This window comes from Carlito syrichta, unplaced genomic scaffold (assembly GCF_000164805.1).
Source record: "Carlito syrichta isolate Samal-C Ts95f unplaced genomic scaffold, Tarsius_syrichta-2.0.1 Scaffold302327, whole genome shotgun sequence".
NCBI classification, from domain to species: domain Eukaryota; kingdom Metazoa; phylum Chordata; class Mammalia; order Primates; family Tarsiidae; genus Carlito; species Carlito syrichta.
The window spans coordinates 301,897-314,482 of record NW_007246423.1 but is presented as its reverse complement, the minus strand read 5'-3'; the positions used below and the strand labels follow the sequence as shown (position 1 = coordinate 314,482).

Genomic DNA, 12,586 nt, shown 5'->3' with positions numbered 1-12,586 from the left:
CCACTGCACTCCAGTCTGGGCAACAGAGTGAGACTCCAACTTTAAAAAAAAAAAAAAAAAGATGTCAATATGTAAAATACTAACTTTTAAAATTATTCCGTTACGAGTCTGTCTGTGGGATGTGACCTTCTCTTGGCCTTGTGAGTTCTGACAGAGACAACGCAAAAATCCCAGTCTTTTCAGCAATACAGGGCTTTAAGGAATCTGTTTTTTTGTTTTTTTTTAAGTTCTGGACCCCTGTGAGTGCTGCAGACTTGGAGAAACCACTTCCCTGAGTGCCCCTGCATGCTCTGAGTTCTGATGACCTTGACTCTTGACCCTCAGGTTCACCCAGTCCTGGCCCCTCTTCAGTTCTTTACTTTTAGTTCTATTTTGTTTCTACCCATGGTGATGGAAAATGGTTGGGGAGGTTGGTGGGAGGGGAAGGAAAGACTTTCAAAAAAGAAACAAACAGAATTGATTTTCCAAGGTCTGTGCCTACATGGGTGTTTTTCCCTCTAAAAACATAGCAGGCTGAGTTGATTGACTTTAATTATATTGACTTACAGTTCTTGATTGTTGTTGCTCTTTCTCTGGCATCTTTGGGGTAAATTATAGGTTCCTCTTCCTCCAAAATAAAGATGTTTCTGTTTTTTTGCATGGTCTGGTCTAAATGCTTAATCATACTGGAAGAAAAAGAGAAGCCACTCAATTGGCCTCATGGAAATGAATGTTAGAGGAAAAACAGTTTGGGGCTCAGTAGAATTTTCGAAAGGGTTTCTTGCTCATTTTCACGATTGTGTTCAATCACGCTGTTGTCGTTCTGCCAGCCCAAGTACAGCTGCATCTGTGACGCCGGGTGGATGTCCACAGGAAACAGCCCTGCCTGCACGCAAGACATCGATGAGTGCAGCCTCCAACCCGCGCCTTGCTCCTCCCTTGTGCAGTGTTACAACACTCCAGGCTCTTTCTACTGCGGGGCCTGTCCAACAGGTACATTCTCAGGGCCACGTGCCAGGCTCTCCATGCTGGGCTGGCAAGGTGCCAGGAGCTGATTTCTTCCAGGACTGATCGATAAGAAGATCTTTCCGAGGAGGAGTTCAAATCCAGTTCTCTGTCGTATTTCACGAAGTTCAGCTCAATACCATCTCACTGCTATAACAATTCCACGACGGAAGTGGGAGTTTTTTCCCACCAACTGTGCTAGAGTCAAACTTTGGGGCAGGGCTGGCCAAAGAGTTTTTAAGTTAAATGTTATATTGCTGTGACTGTCAACCCACTAGATCTGAGAACAAAAGATGCGTTCACTACTCCCCCTTTCCATACTAACTAGATGTCTGTGAACTTGAGTACATTATTTGACCTTTTTGTGCCTTCACCATAGTCCAGTAGTCCTCACCTGGGTATGTCATTAGAGTACCTAGTGGCCTGGTGTAAACAGGGGTAGCCAGTTCCATCACAGCCCCCACAGAGACCTAATCTCCAGGGGAGGACATGTATTGAGTTGCTGAAAAAGTGGACTCTAGTCAAAGACGGCCTGGGTTTGAATCTAAATGCATCTTTTTTTTTTTTTTTGAGTTGGAGTCTCACTCTGTCACCCAGACTGGAGTGCAGTGGCCGCTCCCGGCCACCGCAGCCTCGACCTGCTGGGCTCCGGCGATCCTTCCGCCTCAGCCTTCCAAGTAGCTGGAACTACAGGCGCGCGCTACCATGCCCGGCTAATTTATTGATTTTACTGTAGAGATGAGGTCTCGCCAAGTTACCCAGGCGGGTCTCGAACCCGCGGGCTCAGGCAATCCACTCACCTCAGCCTCCCAAGGCGCAGAATTACAGGCTGAGCCACCGAGCCCGGCTCTAAATGCATCTTACTCTATGATAAGCCATCATCCAGTCACTACATATTCACTTGTAGGGGCGCCTACTCTGAACTGAGCCCTGTGTGGGGTGCACTGGTAAGCAATTAGCCAGACCTCTGGGAGTTTATAAGATCTCCCTGCACTTCCTGGGTGTTCTTAGAAAGTGGAACACAGAGAATAAAATCATAGCAGCTTTAAAAAAAAATGCCAGGCAACCCCCTCAGCCCCCCTCCCACTTTGGGAGCTTTTCTGTCTTCTCATTAAATCCCGCTTTCAAAAAAAAAAAAAATGCTGTTAAGCCACTGTGTAAGCAATCTTTCTTTTAATTCTTACAATTACAACAAAAGCAAGAGGTGGTAGGAATAAGTATTATTTACACTTTAAAATATGAGATGTTGAGGCTTACAGAGGTTGACTAACTTGCCCCAGATCACATAGCTTACAGGCAGCAAAGATTCAAACCCAGGTCACCTGACTCTGGATCTGAGCAGAGCTGCTGGATACTCTTACTTTGTCTCGCCAAGAAACCCTGCACACCTATTGCTTCATTTAGAGACTTCCAGTTTAGAGATTTCTTGCATGTTATAGGTTTAGGTCTTGTAAAACTAGAAAGAAAATGGGAAAAAAAATGTATTTTTCCCTCTTAGTTCTTAGAGGCAAGTGAAATTTGCAATTAATTACATTCTTGAAGGTAATTTATCAGTGACAATCTTTAAAAGCTAGAAATCAGAAAAATAAAGTTATTTAAGTTAGGATGGGTAATGTGCTCTTACAATCTATTTTAAGAAACAAGAAAACCAAAAACTTTTTGTTTTCCCTTTAATCACTTTTTTTTACCCCAAATACCAAAGTAGTATATGCTTCTTATAAAATATAACAAAACTATAAAAATATGAGGAAAAAAAGCAGAAGAAAGTACCCGTAATCTTATCACTCAGAGGATCGCCATTAACATCATTATTTCCTCCCAACTTTTCTCTGGGTTCTCATTTTATCATTCAGAAATGTGATAACTTTGATTTTCTTAAGTAGATTCTTAGAAAGGGACTCCACTTAGATCAAAGAATGTAAATATTTTAAAGGCTTAAAATTTTAAAAAGCATTCTTATCATTTTGATAATTTGAATTGCAAAAGTAATACAAACTTGTTGTAACAATTGATTAAAATGGAAACGACTAAAATGCTATTTTCTTTCTTCTCCTTCAATCTCATCTTCCCGATGAGACCCTGTTAGCCATTTGTTCTCTCTCCCCCTCTACCTTTTCCTTCACATATAAATATATGGAAAGATACATGGGGTTTTAAAAAAGTCACTCCCCAAATTGGGAATGTGATCCCAACTCTGCACACTATACTAACATTTAGAATTTAGAATTAAAATATATATGGGAAAACTCTCACGACGTGTGTGCATATGTATGCATGTTATTAAACGTTTTTAATAACTTTTCATTTTTAGTATTCAGTGGTATAGATGAGTCATGAAGTATTCATCTGTGCTTTTATTGACTATTGAAGTGTTTTTCCCCCTATTAAACAATGCAACAATAGACACTCTCTTGCCTATATCTTAATATACTGGTAGTTTTATCACACTAGAGTGAGTTTCGATAGGTAGGATTGTTAGTCAAAGGGTATGTATTTAAAAACTATTAATGAATACTGACAGATATCTTTTCAAATAGGTTATATTAATCCCAATCAACAGTCTATAACCGGAGTTCATTTGCTCCCACTTGTTGTCAGAATTTGTTTCTAAGAATTTAAAACAATTTTTGTCAATTGGATAAGCATAACTCTTATTTTAATCTATAATTTCTTGAATTGAGCAAGCAGATTTTTATGTGTTCTGACGATTGTCATTTTTCCTTTGTTGACTTGTCTATGGAGCCAAACTTTCACATCTTCTTGTATTTCTAGGTTGGCAAGGAAATGGATACATTTGCGAAGATATCAATGAATGTGAAATAAACAATGGCGGCTGTTCTGTGGCTCCACCAGTGGAGTGTGTGAATACGCCCGGATCTCATCACTGTCAGGCCTGTCCACCAGGTGCTGCATCCGTGCAATTCCTGATACTGTTACAGGGAATGCACACATTTGAACACAGAATCTTGTGCTCCATCTTACAGATGATGTCTAAGGAGAGAAACAGAGTAGTTCGTGCAGAAAGTTTTGCTTGTCTTGTGGATTCAGGACAACTATTAGTACAACTATTAGTACAACTCTATTATAAGCAAGAAATAAAAAACATTTTGAGTATCAGTGCAAGACATTACGCCTTTATAAACTATGCAATAGCCACTGAAGTAGTGTATAACTTGAAAAATCTTCTGTGTGGATCAAAGACCTACGGCTTCATTGTTCCCACAAGTAATTTATGAATATAGTGCATTCATGAGATGTTTTGCATATAAAGTTTACTAAGTCATAGGCATCGCAGTAGGTATATAATACTTGTTAGTTTTCTTTCTCTTCTGGAAAGAAGTCATTACTGCTATCCTCTCATCTAAACTGAATCACTGACCAAGAAGTTCAGGGAGTTCAAAGGGATAAACTGAAATCTTGTATGTTTTAATAGCATGAAACAATGGTACTTTGAACTTCTACAAGACATTTACCTCTAAGAGTCACTGTCATTTAAAAATGTCAACTTCCTTATTATCAGCACTTTCTAAGTCTACCAGTAGTTTCATACATTTTTAAAAATTAGAAACAACCCAGAACTGTGTTTATGAAATGAGGTTTTTAGTCTTGTTCTTTTCTTAGTTATGAAATCGTATTTGTTTATGATATTTTATATTTCCTTTTTCTGTTTTGACGATAGAGGATACCTGATTGGGATAGTTGGGTCTCAGGTTGGCATTCTCTTTCTACCACGTTCTTGATGCTGCTTCTCATGCCCCTGTCCTTGCTCTGAGCAGGGTACCAGGGAGATGGAAGAGTGTGCACACTCATAGACATCTGCTCGGTCAATAATGGAGGCTGCCACCCAGATGCGTCCTGTTCCTCGGCTCTAGGTAATGACTTGTCTCTTTCTTGGCTTTGGATAGGTTAACCTGACCCTCTAAAACAACACAACACGTAAACAGCAATGTCCTCTGTCCTCAAAATTCTTATTTTGACCTTCAACCCGAAAACCATACATTTGGACTTTTTGAAAAACGCAGTAGACTAAGCTCTTTAACGATCTGCTCTAGTTTAGAAAATATTTTCCAAGGTAATGAAGCAAGCAAATTAATCCTGAGTATATACCAGCAAGCCAGAAAGAGAAAAGAAGGATGAAGGGAATGCCACTGCTCTTTAAGGAGTCTTCCATTTCCATGTCATTGGCCTGCACTGAGCCACTTGGCTAAACCTGGCTGCAAAGGAAGGTTGGGAAGGATAGCCTCTATTTCAGGCATCCTGAGTCCAGATGAAATAAGGTTCACTACCAGGAAAGAGGAAAATGGACCTAGAGCGACAACCAACAGTGTCTGCAACACTGCATAATAGAAGATTCACTTCCAATGATTTGCAAAATAGATATTGCTCAACTTTCTCCAACAAATGTATCAGTGTATATACTCATTAACAGTATATGAAAGTATATATTTACCCCGTCTTTGACAATTATGGAAACTACTATTATTTTTCATCTTGGTCAATTTATAGATAAAAATTAGTTTCTCATTATTTTCATTTATACTTTTTGATTACTAATAATTAATACTTTTTACATTTTTACTGGACTTTTCTCCCCCCTATTTGTTCATGTCCTTTGCTCACTTGCTTATTGGTTTGTAAAATTTCATGATACACTGAGGACATTATCTCATTATCTGTTATGTTTTATAAGGGTTTTTCCTGGCATATTGTTTTTCTTTTAATTTTGTGGTGGTAGTTTCTAAAATTGTTATGTAGTCAAATAGAGCAATCTTTTCTTTTATTATTTCTCCTTTTACAGTCAGGTTCAGGAAGTCCTTCTTTACTGAGCTCTTTAAAAATAGTCAAGTACATGTTTCTTCTTTATACTGTTATGAGTTTTTTTCACATTAATATCCTTGATCTTTTAATCATTTTTTAAATCTATAGCATCAAACAGAGTTCTAGCGTGATATTTTTTGTTCAAATGGGTGGACCCCATTCCATTTCTTAAATAATATATCATCTCTTGCTATTTTGAGATACCACCTTTATTTTGTTTATTTATTTATTTAGTTTTGAGTGGGAATCACTCTGTCGCCCAGGCTGGAGTGCAGAGGCATACTCACAGCCACTCCAGCGTTGACCTGCTGGGTTTCAGGGATCCTTTGGCCTCAGACTTCCAAGCAGCCAGACTACAGGCGCTCGCTACTGTGCCCAGCTAATTTTTTAATTTATCGTAGAGATGAGGTCTCGCCAAGTTTCCCGGGCTGGTCTTAAACCCGAAGGCATAGGCAATCCACATACCTCGGCCTCAAAAAGTGGTGGGATTACAGGTTGAGTCACTGAGCCCAGTCCACCTTTATTTTTTAATTTGTCATATGTAGAAATAAATGCTCATCAATTGATTACCAGCTTACCAAAGTGGTTAGGAGCATGATTTCTAGAAAAAGACTGCTTATATTTCTCTCTGGGCTTAAACTGTATTTTAGGTACACGTCCTTGGTCAAGACATTTAATCTCTGTGCTTGACACTTAATCTCATCTACAAAATAAGGATAATAATAGCACCTACCTCTGAGGGTTCTTGAGATGATTCAATGAATCCTTATATGTAAAGTGCTTACAACAGATGCTATTATAAAAATAACTCCTTTTTCAGATAGAAGACAGACATATTGTAGATGACATGAAGTAGCACTTTATGCACTTTTAGGCTTCTTTTCTTTACTACAACCTGTAACCCTAACCCTAACCCAGGAACCTTAAAACATTTCTAGGCAAGCTGCAACAATACTAGAGATGACTTATTCCACCATTTTTCCCTGTAAATATTTTTTTAAAGCAATTAATTGCAAAAACACAATTCTAGGCAATTATTTTATTTATTTAATGTATTCATATAAAATCTTTACTTTTAAAATTTTATTTAGAAACATCTTGCACATTTTTTTCTTTTTTTTATGTTTTATTTTAAAGATGTGGGGTACGGTTCAGGATTAGGTATATAGGTGAACGTCATACGGGTAAAGTTTGGGCCTCCCTTTGGTTCCCACTTTGCCTGGTTTGAGATCAGGTATCTTTTCTGATGTTATGTGTCCCTCACCCTACCCCGGCAGTACCGGGATTATAGTAATACCTATGTATAGGGCTCTTGGGAAGATTAAACAGTCAATATATAAACAGTGCGTGCAACAGATTCCCCATCCTAAGAATCCTCTTTCTCACCGATATAACCCCTTAGTGATGAGGACCTCCTGTCTTCCTCTTGGGGCACCCCACGTTTGTACACAGCCCAGGACCATCTGACTTATGGACTGACAGCAACAGTGTCAATCCATACATGAAGTACAGAAAACGTTTGATGGTGTTTTGAGTTAAGATGAAAAATGGAAAATAGGCCAGGTGCAGTGGCTCACACCTATAATCCTAGCACCTTGGGAGGCTGAGGCAGGAGGATGCTTGAGCTTAGGAATTGGATATCAGCCTTGGCAAGAGAGACATCATCTCTACAAAAAGTAAAAAAATTAGCCAGATGTAGAGGCACACTCCTGTGGTCCCAGAAACTCTGGAGGCTGAGACAGAATGATTGCCTGAGCCCAGGGGTCCGACCCAAGGCTGGGGTGATCTGTAATCATGCCACTGCACTCCAGCCTAGATGACAGAGTAAGACCCTGACTCAAAAAAAAAAAAAAAAAAGAAAGAAAGAAAGAAAGAAAAGAAATAAAAGCTTCTAATATTTTTTTTCCTTATGCCTTATTTTGTCTGCCCATAGAATTATGCAGTCAAAAAATTAGCCAGGTAGATCTTTTTTGTGGGCAGCAGACACTGAGCTTAGTGACTGAATCCAAATCAAGGATAGCTGTATTTACACTTCTATTTTATTTCTAAACAGGTTCCTTACCTCTTTGCACGTGTCTCCCAGGATACACTGGAAATGGCTATGGGACAAATGGATGTGTGCAGCTCAGTGACGTTTGCCTAAGTCAACCCTGTTTAAACGGACAATGCTTCGTGAGTCTTTATTCTTCCTGTGCAGAGAGAGCACCTAAGAATAATTTTAGCTTCACTTCTACAACAGATGTTCTTATATGATTCCTGAAGTTTAAGAGAATAAGTCAGGCTTAAGATGAGGGACTGTCAATAACTCTTAGGTAAAAGGTAGGTAATAACTTTAATCTCAGGAAGAACCAGGGAGTTAATTTTTTGTCTCAGTGATTCACAAAGTAGTGACCCAAGCCTACAGTTTAATCCAAATAAGTCTGACTTCTTATACTTAGCAATTACCATTTAGACTTATTAATTATAGGTTAGGCTACTAGAAAACACTTACTATGTTCCATTGCCTAGAAAACGTTCATTAGAACCACTTTCCTTTCTTATTTGGGTGGATTCAAGCTGATTTTCTATCCATTTGTTTTTCCCCCTTAGGACACAGTCTCTGGTTATTTTTGTAAGTGTGAATCAGGTTGGACAGGTATCAACTGCACAGAAAACATCAATGAGTGTTTGAGCAACCCCTGTTCAAATGGGGGAACTTGTGTTGATGGCATTAATTCTTTCAGCTGTGAATGCACACGTTTCTGGACTGGCCCGCTATGTCAGATTGCCCAGCAAGGTACGGTCAGCATTTCTCATACCACGGACACTCACTGCTTAGAAACATCATCCTTTAATGTGTCCTGCGGCAGATTGTTCTACCTGAATCTACTTTCTTGTCCAATTGCTCAGATGTTGAGAACTAAGTATTTCCTTGCAGTAATGGTATAGGAATCACAAGAGAAAAATGTATACATTTCAATTTAAGCTAGGATAGCTTTCCTTTAAAAAGAATTAAATAACTAGTTGTCATTTTCATGTGTCCTTTCTAAATTTAAAATATGCTAAAGTATTACCCCTTGACATTTCCTCTTTCCATATAGCAGTTATTCAATTTCCCTGGAAGACCACACTTAATCATGTCACTCACCTGCTCTAAAATATACAGTGGCTCCTCATTGCCAGTTAAATAGAGATTGGGATTGTATTTTAATTATCCTTTATAGCCAGGCTTCATTCTATCCATTTAGTCTTATGTTTATTTTTCTCTAGTTCCCTAAAATTACCCTTACACAAGCTAGATAGTTTTGTCACCTGGCCTTATGCCACCATGAGTATTTCCACTGTTCTTTTATTTCAGATATTTTTCTTCACAAACTTCCCCAAATTCTTTTATTTTTTTTTTTTTTTGAGTCGGGGTCTCACTCTTTCTACCCAGCTTGGAGTGCAGTGGCATGATCACTGCTCACCACAGCCTCAAACTCCTAGGCTCAAGTGATCCTCCCACCTCAGCCTCCTGAGTAGCTGAGACTCCAGGTGTGCACGACCACATGAGGTTATTTTTTAAATCTTGTGTAAAGACCTCTTGAACTCCTGGGCTCAAGCAATTACCCTGCCCCAACCTCCCAAAGTGCTGTGTTTACAGGTGTGAGCCACCATGCCCAGCTTCCAAATTCTTTTTTTTGTGTTTCCCATCCAGGTGTATTCATCTCTCAGGAGCACTTCACATTCAATATCCCCAATAAAGTCTCTTCTGACTATTCCACCTTCCAATTAATACTCCTGATTCTGAATCAACACATTTATTGAGATCTTACTATGTGTTGAGGATTATGACAGACCCTGCGGAGAAATAGGGAAGTGTAAAATATTGTCTCCACTTATTATCTTTTTACTTTCCAGTCAGGGAGACTTGGATGAACGCAGAATGGCAGAACAGATACAAGAACTAGAGATCTGAGCTAAATTGTGTGGGGTAAAGTCAAGTGTCGTAGAAGGACAGAGAATAGGAGCCAGGGTCAAGGGAAGTTCAGGAAGGAGGTGATGTGGCCTCAACTGGACTTTGCACAAGAGGTGGGATTTGGGTGGTGTCGACAGAAAAGGGGGCTCAGAAGGAATGGCAGGGCTTTTGTCTCCAGCATTCATTGTTCAGACTTTTCTCAATATCCCAGCAGCAGGGTTCGAGTTGCCCAGCCTCTTCCCTGAGTCTCAGGAAAGCACAGTTCTTCTTTTCCTTTGCAGTTTGTGGGGAGTCCCTCTCAGGGGTCAGTGGAAGCTTCAGCTACAGGACCCCCGATGTTGGTTTTGTTCATGACGTGAACTGCTTCTGGGTCATCCGAACGGAAGTAGGAAAGGTAAATGTGGCATCTCCGGCTTAAATGCACATTTCATTTGCATATATGACTATGTAACATGTATATATATTACACCAAGTGTATTTAATGGTAATTCACCTGTCTTATATTAAGGGCTTGTCAAGTGCCAGGCTTTGGGCTCAACATTTGTCTGCCTTCCTCTAAGCTTATATCAACTCTGAATTGAGTAATCGTATGCTCATTTGGTAGATGAAATAATGAAAAGTAAGAAAAGTCAGTAAAAGATCTTTAACACTTCTTTGTTTGTAATTGGGATAGTTGAATTTCAAAGCCAAGTTTGTCTGGTTCCAAAGTCCATGCTTTGTCCAGTATGAATGATTTTTTTTTTTTTTTTTGAGTCAGAGTCTCACTCTGTCACCCAGGCTGGAGTGCAGTGGCACATTCACAGCTCACTGCAGCCTCCACCTCCTGAGGCCAGGCAAAAATCCTGCCTCAACCTCTCGAGGAGCTGGGACTGCAGGTGTGCACCACCACGCCCAGCTACATTTTTTTATTTTTATTTTTGTAGTGACGAGGTCTTGTATGTTGCGTAGGCTGGTCTCAAACTCCTGGGCTCAACTGTTCCTCCTGTTTCAGCCTTCCAAAATGCTGGGATTATAGGTGTGAACCACCTTGCCCACCCCAAATGATTTTCTCCACTGGTTGACCCATTGTAAGTAATTTGAACTCCTGCTAGCAAAACCATGGTGTTACTGGGACAGTATTTCTGAAGATGATCACTCAGTCTTATGTATATTATTATACTAAAACCATGACTACTATTAAGATTTCCTTTTTTGTTTCTCTTTTTGTTTTTCTTTTTTCAAGTTGGAATCTCACTCTTGTTGCCCAGGCTGGAGTGCAGTGGCACACTCATGGCCACTGCAGCCTTGACCTGTTGGGCTTAGGCGATCCTTCCGCCTCAGCCTTCCAGGTAGCTGGAACTACAGATGCACGCCACCACGCCTGGCCAGTTTTTGTGATTTATTGTAGAGACGAGGTCTTACCAAGTTGCCCACACTAATCTCGAACCCCCGGACTCAGGCAATCCTCTTGCCTTGGCCTCCCAAAATGCTGAGAATAGAGGCTGAGCCACCACATCTGGCCAAGATGATTTTCTTATCAATTGTCTTCTCTGTGCCAGGTACAATATTTCATTTCTATCTCTCATAACCCTGACAGATAGAAATTATTAGCCTCATTTTACATATGAGGAAATAAACCCTAGTGCAATTGAGAAATGTGTCCGGGTAATTGAGGTTTGCAAGTGGTGTGCAATCACTCAAACCCTGGCCATTTGCCCCCAAAGCTTGTGACTCTGAGCCATTGCATGAACATTCTTCAAATTAAAATCCAAGTCCAAGGTTTTTAGTGCTTTTACCCCCAAAATTAATTACTCAGACATTTCTAGATATTTGTTTCTCAACCAACTTCTGGACTCATAAAAATAAAGTGTTGTGTCTGAATAGATAAGATTTTCCCTTTGAAATCCTATTAACTTTTCCCAGCAAACTAATATTACAGAGGGCATTGTACAAACATTTTTTTTTCTCTCAAGGTGGGAGGGCTCAGTAACCCTACAATAAAATAAACTGTCAAATAAATTTCCCAGTGGGAATGTTATGTGAATTTCCTTCCTTTCATTTTGTTTTCATGAATTTCATTTCCTAACATTGAAAACATTTTTCTCTTGAAAAATTATTTTTATGTGAAAAATCTGTAATACTTTTATTATCAATGTGTAAGAAAATTCATCTTGTTTTCTCTTGATTATGGTGATTTTTATATCTTCTCCCCACTATAATATGCATATTATAGTAGAAAACATGTACAAATCCATATAGTTCAATTAATTAACATTTTTTGATTTTCATTTAAACTGTGTCAAGAGAGAAAGTGATATAATGATGGATAACTGATCTTGAAAATATTGTAGCATGAAATTTCAAATATTTCTGACATTCCTTTTCATTAGCTGAAGATTGTTGCATCTTAGGTTCTCATGGAAATTGAATTTTTTGTTTGTTTGTTTGTTTGTTTTTTGGAGTCTCACTCTGTCACCCAGACTGCAGTGCAGTGGCCACTCCTGGCCACCGCAGCCTCGACCCACTGGGCTCCGGCGATCCTTCCGCCTCCGCCTTCCGAGTAGCCGGAATCACAGGCACGCGCTACCATGCCCGGCTGATTTTTTGATTTATTGTAGAGATGAGGTCTCGCTGCCCAGGCGGGTCTCGAACCCGCGGGCTCAGGCAATCCACTCACCTCAGCCTCCCAAAGGCGCGGGATTACAGGCTGAGCCACCGAGCCTGCCTGGAAATTGAATTTAACAGCTTCTTTCTGGTGGCTGGATTGTCTTAAATGAAGTTGCCAATACAGAATCTTTGACATTTTATTGGTTGTATTACTATATTTGAAGTTCGTATTCTAATACATTCTAAAACTTTGCCCAGAGA

At 39.6% G+C, this 12,586-nt stretch overlaps 1 protein-coding gene across 1 annotated transcript in view; it reads left to right on the top strand.

The window, feature by feature from the left end:
• Positions 1 to 12,586, top strand: part of CUBN (cubilin) — a 313,379-nt gene that overhangs the window by 14,731 nt on the left and 286,062 nt on the right. The window contains exons 8-13 of the mRNA XM_008056348.2: positions 810 to 972; positions 3,757 to 3,888; positions 4,761 to 4,856; positions 7,856 to 7,974; positions 8,392 to 8,578; positions 10,021 to 10,133. Of these exons, the coding sequence (XP_008054539.1) occupies positions 810 to 972; positions 3,757 to 3,888; positions 4,761 to 4,856; positions 7,856 to 7,974; positions 8,392 to 8,578; positions 10,021 to 10,133 (810 nt within the window). The remainder of the gene's footprint in view (positions 1 to 809; positions 973 to 3,756; positions 3,889 to 4,760; positions 4,857 to 7,855; positions 7,975 to 8,391; positions 8,579 to 10,020; positions 10,134 to 12,586) is intronic.